We start from the raw sequence: 20,332 nt of genomic DNA, 5'->3' as shown, positions 1-20,332 counted from the left end.
AATTTTGTCATCCAACTTTTTTATACTAAACTACACATTTTGGTTATAGAAAAAGCATGTCTTTTATTAAAAATAAGTTAGAAAAGTGGACTTAATGTCTCTAAGTAGAGTACTTTTCCACTTTTTTTCTTTTTCTTTTTTTTAATTATTATTTTTTACTTTAAACGTTGGGATCATTCTTTGGTTTTTACTATTATTCCAAAATGAATTTCATAGCATTGGAAGGAAATGTGTATTTTCTCCATCAGATTCAACCAATTGAAGTATGTTGCTGTTATGAAAAATGCTCACAGCTAAACTTTGAAAAAGTTAATAAAAAACCCACCCCAATACTTTGATCAGTTCTTTGTAAATCTCTAAGCTGATCTAGTTGGTCTTTTCAAAACTACCTTTAAAAAAATTCTACTCAAATTTTTAAAAACTGCAGTTGATTGACGGAAGTATAGTTAAGATCCACGTAAGATTACATTTGCAGCCCAACCATCAAATGATTATGGTCTGCAGTTGGCCCCAAATACTTCATTCTTTCTCCTGTTTTCCTCATAACCAAAAATAAGTCCTTAACTCTTACATTAATATTCTTTCATTGCGGCTTTTAAAAAATGAATCCCAAGGTGCTGCTATATTGTTGTTTTAATCTTATTACTATTGTTCAGATTTTGAAATTCGAAGACAGATGGAGTTAGTACATCAAAAGTATTTGTTATGGATTCTGTATTTCAACGTGTTTGCGTAGTAATATTAGGTATATGAAAAGATGCAATTTCCTTTTTCTCTTAAATTTACACTTATAGCTTACTTTGCACAGCAAATCGTGGCATAGTTCAGAATAGTCTTAAATGAATATAGGGTTGTTCAGTATATTTGTGCTTAAAAACTGCAATTTCTTTTTTAAAAAAAGAGCTCTTCCTAATTCGAAGAATGATAAACTAGGTAAATTCAAGTTGATATCATGTGTTTTTCTGTTGCTAAAATGGTCGAGGTAAAAAACAATGTGTGTTTGAAAATTTGTGTTTGCTCATGAGCCCTAGAAATTACTAAATGTTAGAGAAATAATTTTAATTAGTAAATAGTTTAAATTACTAAAAATCACAATTTAAAAATATGGTGATTATGTCATAATGAGTAATGCCTTAAAATTTGCTGTTTAAAAACATTTAGTCCTTTTTAAGTATTAACCAAATACCACAAAATAGAAATACACAGATTAAAAGGATACTTAAAAAAATACATCAGGGCCAGTTGCAGTGGCTCACGCCTGTAATCCTAACATTTTGGGAGGCCGAGGCGGGCGGATTGCCTGAGGTCAGGAGTTCAAGACCAGCCTGGCAACACGGTGAAACCCCCTCTCTACTAAAATACAAAAAAAAAAAAAAAGCCAGCATGGCAGTGTGCGCCTGTAATCCCAGCTACTCGGGAGCTGAGTCAGGAGAACTGCATGAACGCAGGAGGTAGAGGTTGCAGTGAGATCACTCCACTGCCCTCCAGCCTGGACTACAGAGCAAGACTCCATTTCCAAAAGTACATCAGAACTTTCTATTTATTTAAATGGTAATTTGACAAAGAGAAAACAGCATTTTATTTTTATTCTTAAAGAGTTACTTATGGCCTTAAATCAAAAACATATTGTCATCATTTGCAGTGTAGCTCCATGTAGAGATACCAGGTCTTTGACTTAAGGGAAGACTGTCACTAAATCAGTAAAGCTAGTTGATTGAGCCCTAATCCGTGTGAATTCTCCATGATCCTTACAAGTTGACATTCCCTCAAGGACAGAAAGCTCCTGATACTGTTCATGCTAATACTAAGATCATTGTTGACATTTTCAGGTTGCCATTCTATTCAGCTTGCATACATTTTGCTCAGCGGTAAGAATCATAAGCTAGTAAAGAATATAATGTTTTTACTTCACAAATTCAAGTCTAGTAACTTGAAATTAGAATTTAAGTCACACTATTTTCTAGAAACTCTCAACAAATTACATCAGCTTATAGACATCTTTTTCTTGTAGCAAAACATATTGGTTTTGTTGGCAAAAGGATAAACCAAAATTTAACTGTGTTTTTATGGCTTGTGGAACACTCTCAGATGCTAAGGATGTTTTGAACTTGTGATACTTGTCTGACATGTAGTATCCAGGAGATTTTTCTCTAATTATTTTAAGAATTGGGGGAAAATGAACTAGCTGACTTTATATTTGGAAAATTAAAACTCATAACCTTTTTCATTGTTCATTATTCAGAAGGAATAATAGAACAGAATTATAGCTGAACAGTGTTCAATCAGAGTTAGAAGAAGTGAATACAAAATAATAATCAGAACTCTACAGAATATGACTGCAGTGGAGCAAAAGGTGACAAGTACTTGTTATCCTTCAAACATGGGATCCATTATTTAGTGCCTCTACACACCTCATAAGTTAAGCAAAGCAGATTCAGAATTTAAATATTATGTATTCCCCGGAGAGGTGGATGAATCTTAAATATATATGAGAATTTAGGTTGAAATATTAAATAGCAACCAAATTATGAAATGTAATTTTATCCTATCTTTGGAAATGTTTAGTTCTTGCTTGGGAATTAACCATTTAATGAGCTTACCGTAATTCCAGAATTTAAAAAGTGATACCTATGGTGATACCTAGATGACTTAATCAGAATTAATTTTGTATAATACCTGTTGTAATACACCTAATTTTAGTTAATAAATACCGTGTTTTAGACATCAGCAATGTTTGCAATATTTTTCTGGTTTGAAAACAATGAATGTAATTCCTTTTTCAGAATATTGTTTTCTTAGATTAAAAAAAGTACTACTGTAATAATTGTATACAGGTTGAGTGTTTCTTGTTCAAAACACTTGGTACCAGTATTGTTTTGATTTCCAGCTTTTTGGATTTTGTAATATTTCAAATATATATAATGAGATATCTATGGGACCCAAGTCCAGACACAGAATTTATTTATGTTTCATATACATCTTATACAAGTAGCCAGAAGACAATTTTATGTAATATTTTTAGTAATTTTGTACATGAAACAAAGTTTTGACTCTGTTTTGACTCTGATCCATCATATAAGGTCAGATGTGAAATTTTCTACTTGTGGCATCATGTAGGTGCTTAAAAAGTTTTGGATTTTGGAGCATTTCAGATTTCAGATTTTTGGATTAGGGATACTCAACCTGTGTTAGTAAAGAGTTCAGTGTCCAAAGATATAAACATTTCTTCCTGAGTGTATCAGTAATTTAAATCCAAATCTCATCAAATCTGTCAATTTAGAAATGATTTTGGAAGGCCTATAACTAAAATAGACAATTAGAATCTATGCATATGTGTGTGTATGCAATGAAAACATTTTTAATGAAATTTTGGAATTCAGTGGTTATTTCTGATACATGCTAGGTAAATTATGAATCTGTTTTTTAGACGGATCAAAATATTTAAAATAATAAAGGGAGCAATATAGGAGTAGGATAACTGTTGGTAATACACATTTTGAAATATTTTTCTTAGTAAGTTTAGAAATTAAATCTTTTTGAATGAAAAATGGCAGAATACAGGGAGTGAAAACATGAATGGGTAAAGGACATGCTGACTTTTAAATAAACTAGGAGAGCCTATGCGCCTTTTTATAAGTAAAGCTGAACATTTTCCTAGAATCCCTGTTAAAAAGAGAACGGTATTTTTTTTTAAACCATGGCAGTGCCAATTCTTTGCTACTAAATCACTGACGTAAAGCATCTGTTTCCCAAGCTGCTCTTGTCCCAGAAAGCTAAAACTGCATTGCTCTCTGTGACAGAGCTCAGCATTAGGCAAATTATGCTGAGACCAACTCATTGGAACAAAGAGTTCCCATAGGCTGAAGCCACAAGCATCTGTTTCTTAGTGCCAAGATGCAAAATGTGCAAAATTCATGAATTGTAGATGAGTAGTATGAAATAGAAAGTAGAGATCATTGATGAGAAGAAGTGCGTACATTCAGGACATGGCTGGGTTTTCTAATTCACAGAAACTTGTTCTGTAAATTGTCTTCAAGTTTTTAAAAGTTGCAATGAATATTTTCAGTGGTAGTGAGGATAAATGCAGAAAATGAAAGCAGTTCCAAATAAGCTAAAGGAAAACTCCCACAATGCCAAATATATTTATTCTTGGATAGCCTAGCCTCTGAGACAACCCTGACTCAGTTGACCCCGTTAGTGTTACTCATGCACTAAGGAAAGGTTAAAACACATATAGGTAATTTCAAAAGATAAAATCTCATTGAGGGAATTTATTTAACTTGATCTCTCATCACATATTATTGGAATTGTCATCTTCCTAGAGCTTTGAATCACTATGATTGTACCTGTTCTTTACATCTTCTGGTATAGGTGTCATTTTTTAATCAAACAATCCATACAGTAAATCAGTAAAAGTAAAAATCATATAATGACTATGAATAATGGATAGTTACATGGTCTGCACACATCCACCCACACACATGCAGACACATACACATATCAACTCGAGTTGATAATATATTCCTTTTTTTCTATCCCAACCTTAAGTTGTTTTCTAACAAGGCTTTTTGGCTATCAGTGGATGAAAGTAACCGAAGAGGAATAGAATGTGATTGGAATTCAATACCAAATTTACCCTTTCGTTTTTTTATAGGCATGTATATCATTCTGTTTCAACTCCCCCTGTTTACCCTCCTAAAAATGTTGCTGACCTGAAACTACATGTGGCAACTTCATCTCTCCAGACTTCTGATGCAGTCATCATTCATCCTGGAGCCATGCTTGCCATGCTGGACCTACTGGCCTCCGTTGGGTCAGTGACACAGCCAGAAGTAAGCTTGGATATGTTAGTTCCTTCCCATCTGTAATGAAATGAATGAAAGGACGTGAGTGCAATTATATGAGCTAGGGGGTTGAGGAGAAAGTTAGTATTACATACTAAAGTAGCTGGGGAAAAAAAGGATTTTTTAATTTGAGTGTTACCTTTCATGATGAATGGTAGATATATATGTTTTAGAATCCAGTTCATTCGTTACAAAGGCAACCAAGGTGGTTTCTTCTGATACTAGAATAATTCTCTTTCTCCTTGTAAATCCTGCTCAGCAGTGGACATTGCTAATGAATAATACAGAAGGAAAAATGACTGAAGATACTACATTGAGGCTATTTGTCTGTTTTGACTTGTTGCACTCAAGAGTTTGGGTGAATTGGAGTTTGGGTGGTGATTTTTATTAAAATGTTATGTGGTCTCTAAGGCCTAAAGTGTCACAGATGTAAACAATGGGCTTTCCTTTAAACTAGTTATCTGCCCACCATTAAGAAGACTTTGTCCCTGCTATTTCTATAAAAATAGAACTACCTTTAGTCATACAGTCATGTAATACAAAAGTCTAAAGAGAATAGAATCCAGCTGCCTGTATTTCTCGCAAAATTAAAATAGGACATGTTTGCCTAAACTGTTCTGGAATTGCTATATTGCTCTAAGCCAGTTACTTAATTTATCTGAATGTATTTGGAAGCATATAGAGACTTCATGTTAAAAGGTATGCTTCCGGCCGGGTGCGGTGGCTCACGCCTGTAATCCCAGCACTTTAGGAGGCCAAGGCAGGTGGATCACGAGGTCAGGAGATCGAGACCATCCTGGCTAACACGGTGAAACCCCGCCTCTACTAAAAATACAAAAAATTAGCCTGGCGTGGTGGCGGGCGCCTGTAGTCCCAGCTCCTCGGCAGACTGAGGCAGGAGAATTGCTTGAACCCGGGAGGCGGAGGTTGCAGTGAGCCGAGAGCCGAGATCACACCATTGCACTCCAACCTGGGCGACAGAGCAAGACTCTATCTCAAAAAAAAAAAAAAAAGTAATGCTTCCGCCGGGCGTGGTACTAGAACTTGGGAGGCTGAGGCAGGTAGATCACCTGAGTTCAGGAGTTTGAGACCAGCCTGGCCAACATGGTGAAACCCCATCTCTACTAAAAATATAACAATTAGCTGGGCATGGTGGTGGGCGCCTGTCATCCCAGTTACTTGGGAGGCTGAGGCAGGATTATCACTTGAACCTGCGAGCCAGAGACCGAGCCATTGCACTCCAGCCTGAGCAACAAGAGCGAAACTCCGTCTCAAAAAAAAAAAAAAAAAAAGGTATGCGAAAAGAATTGTCACCTTTCTCACTAAAAATGACCTGACTGTGTGGATTTCTTTGTTGATTTTAGCATGCTTTGGATCTTCAACTTGCCGTGGCAAATATTTTACAATCCCTGGTGCACACGGAAAGGAACCAGCAAGTCATGTGTGAAGCTGGTCTTCATGCACGACTGCTGCAGAGGTGTAGTGCCGCACTGGCTGATGAGGACCACTCACTGCACCCACCCCTGCAGCGCATGTTTGAACGATTAGCCTCTCAGGCCCTGGAACCCATGGTATTGAGGTGAGTTCTCTTTCATACTCAAATAATCCACAATTAGTAATGTCAGTTTCTAGAGTCCTTATGATTCCAGAGTTCCTGGCTTAATGGACATATATTCCGTTATCTATGGGCAAAACATAACAAAAATGGACAAAATACTCAAAATATAGCACTTAGAAACAAATAAATCTAGTTGTTAGTAATCAGTTAGTGTTTCTGTCCATCAGTTATTTCTTTCATTTGAATCTAGCAAGCTCTCCCTTTCCTTTAAAAATAAAGTCATGCATTTACTTTATATTTAATAACTTTTCATATGTAAGAAGTTTTTAAAGAAATACTTTTTAACTTTTTAATTTGAAATAATAATAGATTCACCATAAGTTGTGAATATAGATCCAAGAGTTTTCCTGTGCCCTTTGCCCATTTTTCTCCAGTAGTTACACCTGACATAACTATACTACAGTATCCAAACCAAAAAATTGATATTGGTATGATGTATTTATGTGCACATACAATTATCTGTTATTGTATCACATGTAGATTCATGTAATCACCACACAATTACGATGTCACAAAGATTTCTCTAGTGCTACCTTTATTGTCATACGCACTCCCCTAACCCCAACATCGTTAGCCCATGGAAAGCACTGATCTGTTCTCCATCTCCATAGTTTTGTCATTATGAACAGGGGTCTCAAATCCCGAGCTGTGGACCAGTACTGGTCCATGTCCTATTAGGAACTGGGCTGCGCAGCAGGAGGTAAGCTGTGGGTGAGCCAGCATTTGCCACCTGTGCTCCACCTCCTGTCAAATCAGCAGTGACATTAGATGCTCATAGGAGCGTGAACCCTATTATGAACTGTGCATGCAGGGGATCTAGTTTGGGCACTCCTTATGAGAATCTAATCTAATACCTGATGATCTGAGGTGGAACAGTTTCATCCTGAAACCATCCCCCACAGCCCATCCATGAAAAAATTGTCTCCCACAAAACCGGTCCCTGATGCCAAAAAGGTTGGGTACTACTGATTTTGAGAATGTTACATAAATGAAGTTATATAGTATGTGATCTTTTGAAATTGTCTCTTCACTAATCATATTGCTCTTGAACTGCACACAAGTTGTTACATGTATCAGTAGTTTTTTCTGTTTGTTACTGAATAATGTTCCATATTATGGATGTATCACAGTTTGTGAATCATTCAAGAAATATATACTTATATATGTGTATTTCTTGAATGATTCATAGATATCTGTCATTTCCTGCAGGAAGCCTCCTGCTTTGAGCCACCCTTCCAAAAGTCTGGGTAGGCTGCCTGTGTATAAACTCTATAACACTGCTATTACAGAACTTATTATATTATAAAACTTCCACGAGCTTTCTTAAAAATGGTTGAAATTTATTTGTAAGTTTTTAAAACTGACTCCAAACTGTGAATTAAAAAACTGTTATGCTGTAAACATTTGTTAAATGGTGGTGTATCAGGCAGTGTTCACAGCCTTTATAATGCCAAGATGAGTGAGATGGACCTACTCACTTCATCCATTATCTTGTAGTTGTACTCACCATCCTGAAGTTTCGAAAATACCATTGAGATTTTCCCCTGATCCTTTTTGGTAATCTGCTACTTAAAAAGTAGAGAAACACAGAGAGAGAGAGAGAGAGAGAGAGAGACATTGTCCCATACCTAATGCTACTGTTTTACCAGATAACTTGTATTGCATAGTTAGATAAATAGAATAAGCAATGAAAGTCAACCATTGGGTATGTTCAGTTTTCACAATGAATGAGTTCTCACAAAAAAAAAGTCAAATGATGGTACAAGTACTTTGCTACTTAAAAGCCATAGATTATAAACTAATTGTGTCTAATGTTCTACATGAAAAACTGGCAAACCTAACTTGTAAGCCTTTTTTGTTTCCTGCTATAGGGAATTGGAAATTTAGAGAAGTATTCTACTTTTTTCTTTTTTAACATGATGTTGTAAATGACAGGATATGGAGGGCTCATGCTCTTAAAAAATGTATGGTCTAGTAAGGAATACATGCAGATAAGCAGGAAATGAAAATATTGTTTATTAAGTTTGTAATAGCAGTGTTGCAGAGTTTATATAGGGGCAGAGACTTTTGGAAGTGTGACTCAAAGCAGGCTTCCTAGAGGAAATGACAATTAATGAAGTAAAGTATGAGGCCGGGCAGTGTGGCTCATGCCTGTAATCCCAACACTTTGGGAGGCCAACGCAGGAGGATTACTTGAGGTCAGGAGTTTGAAATAAGCCTCTGAATAACATAGTGACACCCTGTTTCTACAAAAAAAAATATATGTATATATACACACATATATATTTTTTATATATGTATATATATTTTATATATGTATAAATATGTATGTATAAAAATATATAAAATATATATTTTATATATATTATATATATACATATATAAAAAATATAAAATATATATTTTTTAACTAGCATGGTGGTGTGTGCCTGTAGTCTTTGTTACTTGGGAGACTGAGGCCGAAGGATTTCTTGGGCCCAAGAGTTTGAGATTGCAGTGAGCTGTGATCACACCACCGCACTCCAGTCTGGGTGACAGAGCAAGAGCCTGTCTCACACACACACAAAAAATTGAGCTGCAATATTTTTTTGCAAAAAAAATTATAAATAAAGAAGTGTAAAGTATGGAAGAGGGTTAATCAGGTGAAAAAGTAAGGGCAAGAATTTTTTCCCCAACAAGAAAGACAAATATGTCTTTCTTCCAGGGTAGAGAAGGAGTACAGCTTTCTTAGGCAGTCAGAAGCTTTACGTATGTCTTTAGTGGAGTTTATGATTGGGGGAAAGATGGGAGCAGTGAAGCTGGAGAGTACAGTAGAAATCATCTGATGTATGGTACTAAATGCTAGCTGTTTTGTGTTTTCAACTATGAGAAATGGACAGCCATGAAAGAGTCTTAAGCAATAGAGTGACACTGTGTAGATTTAAGTTCTTTGAGATACTGACTGTAGTGAAGAATGGATTGAGTTGGGGCAACATTGGTGTCACAGGAGGTAATTAAGACTCTGTTTTAGGAATAGTAAAATGACGTGGTCTGGGTGATAACAGCAATAATGAGAGAAGAGAGCAGATTCCATATTTTTATGAGTGGAAATAGCAGGATTTTCTAATTTTCTGAATATGGAAAGTTAAAGAAAGGAGAAGGAACAAAAACACATTTCAGTGAGATGTAGAACAAAAGAAAAGCCCTGGGTTTGAATATAAGGTGATGAGTTTGGTTTTAGAAATATTTGAGTTGGGATTCTTCTTAAATATTATTAACTTCTAAAAAAATGAATTTATAAAAATGTGTAGCAGATATATAGCTATATGGTGATTACATGTAAAACTAACACTGTATATGTTTTATTATACTTGCATTTTTTGTATTGTAATTAGTCTGTTGGAATTTATTAAATTCCTTATTTGAAAATGTTTGGTTTATGAATTATAAATATTCTCAAGGAATAACTCTGAAAAGCAAATTTTAAAAAAAAGTGGCAGATATATAGCTATATGGTGATTAAATGTAAAACTAACACTATATTGTTTTATTATACTTTGCATTTTTTTGTATTGTAATTAGTCTGTTGGAATTTATTAAATTCATTTTCTGAATATTTCGTTTATGAATTATGTAACATTCTCAGTCAAGGAATAACTTTGCTTTGTCTCTTTCTTAGGGAGTTTTTACGTTTGGCAAGTCCTTTAAATTGTGGTGCCTGGGACAAAAAACTGCTAAAACAATATAGGGTCCACAAACCGAGTTCACTGAGTTATGAACCAGAGATGAGAAGTAAGTTGACTTTTGAAATTCCCTTTTTTGATTTATTTTATGAATGAAAATCATGTAGGAGCTGAATATTATTTCAAGAAGTTTGTGAAAGCAAAGAAAGAGAAGGGTTTATTGTTTAAATAGAGAAACAAAAGATTGGGTTGATTGAGGAAGGAGGCAGTTGGAGTGAGGAGGGAATCATTGGTGTTTGAAGGATCCAGAAGAGATAAGAATTACGGGCGGAACAACCCTTGGCTTGGAAAGGAGATACCTCTTTCTCAGAGGATTCATAATTTCTTGCCTTCCGCGAGTAGCCTTTGCTGCCTGGACTGAAGAATGGTTGATTATTGTTGACAGGCTGTGGATTTGCAGGACAGCTACTGCAGGAACACATGGAGGATAGGAAATTAAAAATACTGATAAAAGTAGTTGAACTGATACATTAATCCTGCTTATAGGTTGGATAGGGAAAGAAACGAAGCCAAGTGGCTAGTGATAGGCTGAGAGAAAGGGATAGATGGCCACTTTGGAAGGAAGTAGTGATCATATAGTTCAGCCCCTTCGTTTTTCAGGTGACAGTTCTGAGGTCAGATTAAACAAACTTCACCCATTATTTGAGTCTTAATTTTTCCTCATACAAGTTATTATCAGTGATTAGCAAATACTGTGTTTGTGTTTCAGAAACTTTAAGATATTCTGAGTTCTAACACTGTTGTATTAGAGAACAGAAATGATTGCAGGTTTTCATGTTAACTGATATACAGCTCCTGGATGCATATTTTGTTATTGTGATGTTTTTGTTATTATTTTTGTACTTTACACAGTTAGAATTGAATTGTGATTTCCTTTGCTAAGAGTAGAAACAAAAATAGTTCCTTTCCCTAAGAGAATATTTTAAATATTTTTATAGTTACCTGAATATCCAGCACATTTAGAAGGAAAACAGTTTCCTACACTCATGTAGTTTATTTTGAGAGAGAATATTTTCTTCTTTACGTTTGTAATGTGTCCCTGGAGAGATAATGACAATCTGTTTAGAATTTTTCTTTTTATTCTTGAAATTGTTACCCTTTTTATAAATATGGAAATCTTTCAGTTAAAGTACTTTTATGATCGCACATTTCGTTCTAATAATTGTAAGGAAATAATTAATAATGGGGAGAAAATGGGAGAAGCAAGTTTCTGCCATTTATCTCTAATTTGTTTTATAATAAAGATGACCTGTTTCTTTTCTTTTTAGTGCTCTAAAATTGTTTACTTTTCCCTCAAAGAGAATTAATAAATCATAGTTTTGTGAAATAAAAGTATTACCTGATTTGTAAACTATTAACTGAGATTTATAATTAAATTACATTGTATCAGTGGCTTTGATGACAATTATTTGAGATGTTTATTTTTATTTATACTCTTAGTTTCCAACGTTTCTGCAATGTGCATATTGCTTTAGTAAAAAAGGAAATGCATGCTATTAAGTTTAAAAATAAACTAAGTACATTAAAACTGGATAATGATCTTGGCACTTAAAAAGAAAATTATTGTGTATTGAAACTGAAGTGGTATTTACAAATAAATCAGCCTTGTAAAGTTATTTTAAAATTCCATATGACATTTTCCCAAGAGATTTCCTTGACTTACAGGTAGTATGATCACATCTCTGGAAGGTCTGGGTACTGATAATGTTTTTAGCTTACATGAAGATAACCATTACCGGATAAGCAAGAGCCTGGTAAAATCTGCGGAAGGAAGTACTGTACCCCTGACCAGGGTAAAGTGTCTGGTCTCTATGACAACCCCACATGACATCAGACTTCATGGGTCATCAGTTACTCCAGCTTTTGTTGAATTTGACACATCGCTTGAAGGGTTTGGGTAAGAAATTTGCAAGGAAGCCAAGCTTTATTATTTTATGCCTCATACTTGCCTTTACAAATGGATCTTTGGTTTTAAATATACTTAATTAAAATATATTTTACCATACTTAATATTTTTTAATTATTGAGTTTTTTGAGCATGATATTTTAAGATTACTACATTTAATTATTTTTGTTTGTTATACTAAATAAATTGATATGACATAGGAACCCAAAATCTTAGGCCCATGGACCAAATCTGTTTTGTTAGTAAAGCTTTTGCAAATTTTTTTTTTTTTTTTTGTAAATGAAGTTTTATTGGAACACAGCCACAGTCATTTATATTTCCTATGGTTGCTTTTGTGCTAGAGTGTCAGAGTTGAGTAGTCATGATGGAGACGGCCTGGTTCACAAAGCATAAAATATTTATGATTTGGACCTTTCCAGAAAAAGTCTGCCAACATCTGATGTAATAAATATAAATGTATAGATAATATATAAATTAAAATTAAATTGAAAAGTCTTTGGGTTTTATCATCATCTATCCTTCAAATTACCTAGCATCATAATTTATACATTATAAGTATTCAAGGACTGTCACTTCAAATGAGTAAATTATTTCAAGTGGCAGCAAAGATTATAGTAGCAGAAATGGCAATAATGAATCTATAAAGAATCTAAAAGAGTTCATGAAGTCCAACAGCCTTAAAATAGACGCAAATGCTAATATATCTAATAGCTAGATCTGTTAGCTATTAGAGTTTTTTTTTTCTTTTTTTTTTTCCTTTTGAGACAGAGTCTTGCCCTGTCGCCCAGGCTGGAGTGCAATGGCGCGATCTTGGCTCACTGCAACCTCCATCTCCCAGGTTCACACTCTTCTCCTGCCTCAGCCTCCCAAGTAGCTGGGATTACAGGCGCACGCCACCATGTCCAGCTAATTTTTCTATTTTTAGTAGAGATGAGGTTTCGCCATAGTGGCCAGGCTGGTCTCGAACTCCCAACCTCCAGTGATCTGCCCACTTCAGCCTCCCAACATGCTGGGATTATAGGCGTGAGCCACTATGCCCAGCCTTAGAGTGTTAATTCACAATTTTTGTCTATACTAGTTGTTTGTGGGATTCTTATATGGATTGAAACCTCTGTGTTTTAAGAATATTATCATAGGTCATTATCAAACCATAGATTAAAACATGGTTGGGAATAGTCAAAAGCAATCAGTGGTAACAAGAGTGACAGAAAGGGGCACGTGGGAGTTTTCCTTCAGTGATGAAATTGTTCTAATGTCTTGATTGGGTTTATACATTAGAGTATATTGCCATATGCATTTTGTATCTTAATTTTTTTTAATTTAAATTAAAAATGTTATTTTGGGAGATTTTAAAATTATGTCTTTTGATACCCTTACATGATTAAAAGAAGGGAAGGGCTTTGCAAGGCATCCAGATTTATTCCATGATATTTTCTCTAATCAACATTAAATACTGGCAGTTATTTCACTGTGGTAAGTGCACAGTGTTAAGAGAAGGAGTCATTGATCTCTAATATGTATGTTGTCTTTTCTTTAATAGCTGTCTGTTTCTGCCCAGTTTGGCCCCTCATAATGCTCCTACAACTAATACCGTCACGACAGGTCTTATTGATGGAGCTGTGGTCAGTGGCATTGGTTCTGGTAAGTAATATTTTCTTTCTGCTTATGATAATTTTTTTCCAGTACATTATATTTAATTTAGAGTTTACATGCTTTTGTTGGCATCTTTTTAAAAATATAAATATTAATCCACACAAACTTTTTTTTTAAATTTTTACTGTAGGTGAAAGATTCTTTCCTCCTCCCTCTGGCTTAAGTTACTCTAGCTGGTTTTGTATTGAACATTTTAGTTCTCCTCCAAATAACCACCCTGTCAGACTTCTTACTGTTGTACGCCGAGCAAATTCTTCCGAGCAGCATTACGTGTGCCTTGCCATAGTTCTATCAGCAAAAGACCGATCTCTGATTGTTTCCACCAAAGAGGAACTCCTCCAAAATTATGGTCAGTATTTGTTTTTTCTGTTTTCTTCTTTTGATTATAAAAGTATTAAAACTTCATTTTTGTATTTATTTTAAAAGTCCAACTAATAATGACTTTTCAGCTTAAATTATTGTAGCATAGAACAAGTTATATGAAACATTGAATATTGCTTACCAGTGAATTTTAAGGCACTTTCAAAAGAGACTTACAAAACAGTGGAGGGAGTGAGTACCTAATAAGGACTTATCTCTACTTGCCAAGAAATCACAGCTTTTCATAGGAAAGCAGGTTGCTTGTTTGATGTATTTTGGTAAGGATTATCATTGGCTGTGAATTCTGCTTAACTAATTAATATTCATTGAGCACCTGCCTGCCATATGTGCCACACTGTGCTAGACACAATAACATTTCAATTACCTTATCCGTCACTTACCTTCAAGATGTAATGCATACTATATACTATTTTATAACTCGAATTCCCTAGTTTTCTCCAACATGCCATGACTTTACAGTGCTGTACAGTAGATCTCCAAACTCAAAGTATTTTGTATAAATGTGATTTTTTAAATTTTGTTCTTTTAACTAAGTAAAATAATATCACATATTGACATGTGGTTGGTATTCAATACATATTAATTTAATATGAATGTTAGTCTTTAAAGATTGTAAGGTTTCTTGACTTAGTATTCCTCATGATACCTAGCACAGAACTAGCCATCAATATAGTTAGTACTTTAAAATTCTTGTTATGATGCTTTATTTGTCCCTTAGTAGCATTTGGTCCCGTTGACTAATTCGTCCTAATTAAAATTACCTCCAATCTTGTGTTCTAGAATACTCACTATTTCTCTGATCTTTGTTTTGCAATTTCCTTCCATCTTGAGCTTTCTCTTCTATCTGCCCCTCAGAAGTAGTGTTCTCCAGTGTTTCACCTTTCATCTTTATACTTGACCAGCTCTTCATGGGAAAAAAAATCATGAACTAGTATTGCTTTAAGTCTTTTTATCTCAAGGACTGTGAAGTCAAGGTTTTTTTTTTTCATTTGTCTATGTCCCAAGCTAGGTCCTCATATTTCCAACTGCATATTAAACACCTCCACATGAACAGTATTCCAGTAAACATCTCAGATTCTAATATTCCTTCTTTATAAAACCTACATCTCCTTTAGGAGGCTGACGTGGTAGGATTGGTGAAGCCCATGAGTTTGAGGCTGTAGTGAGCTGTGAAGGTGCCACGGCACTCAGCCTAGGAGAGACATCCCGTTTCAAATAAAAACAAAAAACCTACATCTCCTTATATTTTCCTGTGTTGATAAATGGCACAACCACTGCCAGTTAGCCCAGCTAGAAACCTTGAGTCAACTTGAAAATACCACCCCTTCCACTAAGTCTTACTGTAATACTCCTCCCTAATATTTCTCAAATCTTCCCTTCCTCCCTGTGCCTACTTCCATAGCACTTGTTTAATAGTCTTCATCTCTTATCTAGACTTCATAGATTTTAATTTTTAATTTGTTTTTGTCTGCTTATGCTATTTGAACCTCCCACAAACAAAATTATTAATCTTTGTAATCTAGGCTGCCCTAACACAGTACCTAGAATGTATTAGGCATACAGATATTATGTAAACATATAAATACATGAATAGAGGAAATGAACGGCCTGAGAAGGAAACAATGAGAAAAGTGAATAATAATGGGGAACTCGAAGACACCCTAGAATTTAATGGAAAAGTTAAAGAGTGGATCTGGAGATAAATCTATAAACTAGGAAAATATTTTCTAACTCTTATCTCATTTTTATTACTAAACGTAATTTGCCAGGTTGCTGTAGTCCATATATGATTAGAAATGACGGTAACATATGTGTTAGTATTGCCAGAATTCATTCTCTCAACAGCTATAACCCATTACGATGCCTAGGAAATTAAGAGTTGTCATAAGCCAGTTGGCTCACTGAGATATCCTGACATACCACTCAGTGCTGGAAATGTCTTAGTTCAAACCTAAGTCAGAAAGTGAAACTCTCACAAATGTTTATAAGGAATATCTTCTTCGATACTTGAGAAGACTTATAGTCTACGAACCAGGGAAGGAAGAGGGACGAGTTCCTTGTTTCACCCATATGTTCATATTTACTTTCACCTCCATTGGACTATAACACTACACCTTTCAAGGCTTTAGGACTCTGCTTTCTGCCTAGTTTATTCAGTTCCTATATCAAGTAACCTCATGGATAAGATTTTTGTCTGTGTAATAGTCTTATCAACAGACATATATTCTGAATTCCCATTCTAAAATATAATCTAGGTATTTAAGTATGTGCAGATATTTTAATATTCCAAAAATAGAAATCAATATTTTATTTGCATTTTCTTCTTCATGTCACATAAATTTTACTTTCAGTATGTTTACTTGTTTGTACATGCAGTGAAAAATACCAGATCTGCTTTAAATTATATGGTTACAGGTTAGCCCTTTTCTTAATTTTCTTTTTAAGTGAGTATTTAAAATCTGGTTTTCTACTGCTGTCTTGCCACTTGTTAAGTACTGATAAAAGGTAAACTAATTTTTATTTAGCTTAACATTAAAATTAAATTAATATGAAATCATTATTTCTTAGCATGGTCTGGTAACATATAGGGTAACAAAGAGGAGCCAGATTGGAGTCAGGAAGTAATCGTAGAATGATAGCAAATCAGAATATGTTTATATACATGAGACAAGGTTGTCTGATAAAGCAGGAAACTTGAATCAACAAATACCTAGTCTATGCTGTAAATCATCTCTTTCTTACTACCTTTTATTATGGACAGTATGGCCACTAACTAATAATAGATAGTTGTCATCTTGTATCATTGAGCATAGCATATAGCAAGAATAAACTTTACATTTTTCTTGGTTCTTTTTCTAACCCATACTGTAACCAAATCAATGTCAAAAAGTTACAGTGCATTATTGTTGACTGTAGTTACAGTGTTGTAGAGCAAATCTCAAGCTTTTTTTCTCTTGCTTCACTGAAACTTAGCACCATTTGATTAGTAACTTCCCATTTGCCCCCCCCCTCAGGCCCTTGGCAACCAACATTTCGTTCATTGTTTCTCTGAATTTGGCTATTTTAAATACCTCATATAAGTGGAGTCATGCAATATATGTCTTTCTATGACTGGCTGTTTCATTTAGCATAATGTCCTTAAGCTTCATGTATGTTGTCAGATACTGCAGAATTTTCTTCTTTAAGGCTAATTGTTATTCCATTGTATGCATATACCGCATTTTCTTTATCTACTCATCTGTCCAGGAGAGTACTGATAACTCTCTGAAGTCCTGATTTCAGTGATTTAGATAAGTACCCAGATATGGTATTGCTGGATTATATGTTAGTTCTATTTTCAGTGTTTTGAGGAACCTCCGTACTGTTTTCCATAGCAGCTGCAGCATTTTACATTCCCACCAACAGTGCACAAGGCTTCCAATTTCTCCACATTCTTGCCAACACTTGTGTTTTGTTTTTTTTGATAATAGCCATTCTGACATGTGTGAGGTGATATGCCATTGTGCTTATGATTTGGATTTCCCTGATGATTAGTAACATTGAGCATTTTTCATATACCTGTCTGCCATTTATATGCCTTCTTTGTAGAAATGTCTGTTCAAGTTCTTAGCTCAGTTTTAATTGATTATTAGTTTCTTTACTATTGAGTTCTAGTAATTTCTTAGGTATTTTTGACATTAATCTCTTATGAAATACATAGTTAGCAAATGTTTTTCTCCCATTCCATAGATTGCCTTATCACTCTGGTGTTTCCTTTGCTATTCAAAAGCTTTTCAGTTTGAGATAGTCCCACTTGTTTATTTTTGTTTTGGGTGTCAACTAGTCTCTTTTTAGTGTTTGTCATAATGTTATTGTCTCTTTATTCTTAGGTATTATTTACTTCGTTAGCTAACTTTTGTTCATTGTAACTTTGATTATACCTATATTTCCTGAGCAGAAGAGAGCAAAAATACATTCTAGGTTTCACGTCTTACTGCTGGTAAGGGTACTGCATGAATAGGGCATCTTCTGTTTGCATTATCTCTTTATTTTTATTTACTTTTTTTTTTGAGATGGAGTTTCGCTCTGTCACCCAGGCTGGAGTACAGTGGTGCAATCTCAGCTCACTGCAACCTCTGCCTCCGAGGTTCAAGCGTTTCTCCTGGCTCAGTCTCCCGAGGGACTACAGATGTACACCACCATGCCTGGCTAATTTTTGTATTTTTAGTAGAGACGGGGTTTCACCATGTTGGCCAGGCTGGTCTCAAACTCCTGACCTCAGGTGATCCGCCCACCTCAGCTTCCCAAAGTGCTGACATTACAGGCGTGAGCTACTGCACCCAACCCGCATTATCATTTTTTTTCCAGAATTGTATTATTACTCAAATCAGTCTGCATCATTATTTTGTTTTAACATAAAGTCAAAACATGCTGATCTAGATATGAATAATTTGAATAGGGATGGTGTTGGAAAAAGTTTTTTATGTCTTCCCCCCTTTATTTCAGTTGATGATTTTAGTGAAGAGTCCTCATTTTATGAAATTCTCCCATGCTGTGCTCGCTTTCGATGTGGAGAGCTTATCATTGAGGGACAGTGGCATCATTTGGTCCTGGTAATGAGCAAAGGCATGTTGAAAAACAGTACTGCAGCCCTCTATATTGATGGACAGCTTGTTAACACTGTAAAGGTAAGAGTATGTGCACTTGTAAATCTACCTGCTTTATAAGGTAGTAGTTTGGGGTGGGTGTGGGTGGGGTGGGTGTGTATTACAGTGATATTTGTATAATTACTTTCTTAATTTTAAGTTGATATTCAGTACCCATTTGAATAATATGTTAGACTCATGTAACCAATTCTTACCATTTTATTAGAGAAGAATAGAAATGAGGGCTTATAGGTACTAAAGAAGTTGCTGAATATGCAAGAGCTTAAGCCAGTTTGCTAGGTGCTTTTTCATAATAGAGGAACCAGTTGAAGGATTCCTAAATAACGGTGAACACACTATTTTGTCACTTCATTGCTGTTGCTGTAATTTCATCCAGAAGACTTATATTCTTTAAAGCTAGAATTGCTTTTTTTTCTTTGTTTTCAGATCACCCAGATTAGTCCCCGATAATGATAGTAGGTATTCAGTTTATTGTTTCTTGAATGAATGACTACATAAACATTACTGTAGATTGTGATACTATTTAGAAGAGAAAAAAAGAGAGTTGATTATTGAGTAAAGAAACAGGTGAAACTCCCTTTTTCTGAATGAGAATAAATACTGCTTGTTACTTTGTACAGAACTCAGCTCGCAAACTCTGAAAATTCTTGACCTTCTAAAAGTTAGTATCTTTTTTTTTTTTTTTAAGACGGCGTCTCACTCTGTCGCCCAGGCTGGAGTGCAGTGGCATGATCTCAGCCCACCGCAACCTCCACCTCCTGGGTTTGAGCAATTCTCCTGCCTCAGCCTCCCAAGTAGCTGGGACTACAGGTGCGTGCCATGACACCTGGCTAATTTTTGTATTTTTAGTAGAGATGGGGTTTCACCATGTTGGCCAGGCTGGTCTTGAACTCCTGACCTCAGGTGATCCTCCCACCTCAGCCTCCCAAAATGCTGGGATTATAGGCAGGTATCCATTTTAGAGCGATCATTTGAAAGAAAAAAAGATAAAGTTTGTCCTTGTGTGTGAATTAAAGTTTAAAAAACACTGAAACCAGCAGCATCTTTGAATTTATTTCCTTCCTTGATGATGATGATATTTTATTGTGGCATTGTGTTTCAGTATGATAAACCCTAAAATGCACCTTGTGGAATAGTCATTGATTTATTTGTATACATGATTACATTTGAAATGAGTTTGTAGATTCTCTAGTACATTGCTACTTCATTAATTTTAGTATCATTAAAAATAAAAATGGCCTCAGCTTGTAGAGTTGAGCAGTAGGAAATTTATTATTGATTTATTTACATCATCGTCATCACTGTCCCTGTCAATAGTCACAGTAGTGTGAAATCAACTGTAGCTCACATGTTGGTCTTCACAATTGTGCTATTAACATCACCAAGAACTGCTGTTTAATATACAGAATAATGAATAGGATCTGAAGCTGAGATGGTATTATGACACAACAATTAATGGAAATGTCCTTCACCCCATTAAGCTGCTTCAGCAAGAAAAAGCAACTTAAGTTCTTTATCTCTTATACTGTACTTAATTATGTGTTCATTATAATAATTTATCT

General features: G+C 35.0%; 1 protein-coding gene across 1 annotated transcript in view; it reads left to right on the top strand.

Annotated features, from left to right (window-relative positions):
• The window catches only part of WDFY3 (WD repeat and FYVE domain containing 3), a 288,646-nt gene that overhangs the window by 145,716 nt on the left and 122,598 nt on the right, over positions 1 to 20,332 (top strand). Inside the window, exons 14-20 of the mRNA XM_011985448.1 lie at positions 4,655 to 4,832; positions 6,209 to 6,423; positions 10,121 to 10,233; positions 11,850 to 12,081; positions 13,631 to 13,731; positions 13,874 to 14,092; positions 18,610 to 18,791. Coding sequence (XP_011840838.1) covers positions 4,655 to 4,832; positions 6,209 to 6,423; positions 10,121 to 10,233; positions 11,850 to 12,081; positions 13,631 to 13,731; positions 13,874 to 14,092; positions 18,610 to 18,791 — 1,240 coding nt within the window. The remainder of the gene's footprint in view (positions 1 to 4,654; positions 4,833 to 6,208; positions 6,424 to 10,120; positions 10,234 to 11,849; positions 12,082 to 13,630; positions 13,732 to 13,873; positions 14,093 to 18,609; positions 18,792 to 20,332) is intronic.

The sequence above is a fragment of the Mandrillus leucophaeus genome, unplaced genomic scaffold (genome assembly GCF_000951045.1).
Source record: "Mandrillus leucophaeus isolate KB7577 unplaced genomic scaffold, Mleu.le_1.0 Scaffold283, whole genome shotgun sequence".
Classification (NCBI taxonomy): Eukaryota; Metazoa; Chordata; class Mammalia; order Primates; family Cercopithecidae; genus Mandrillus; species Mandrillus leucophaeus.
This window is presented reverse-complemented; position numbering and strand designations above follow the sequence as displayed.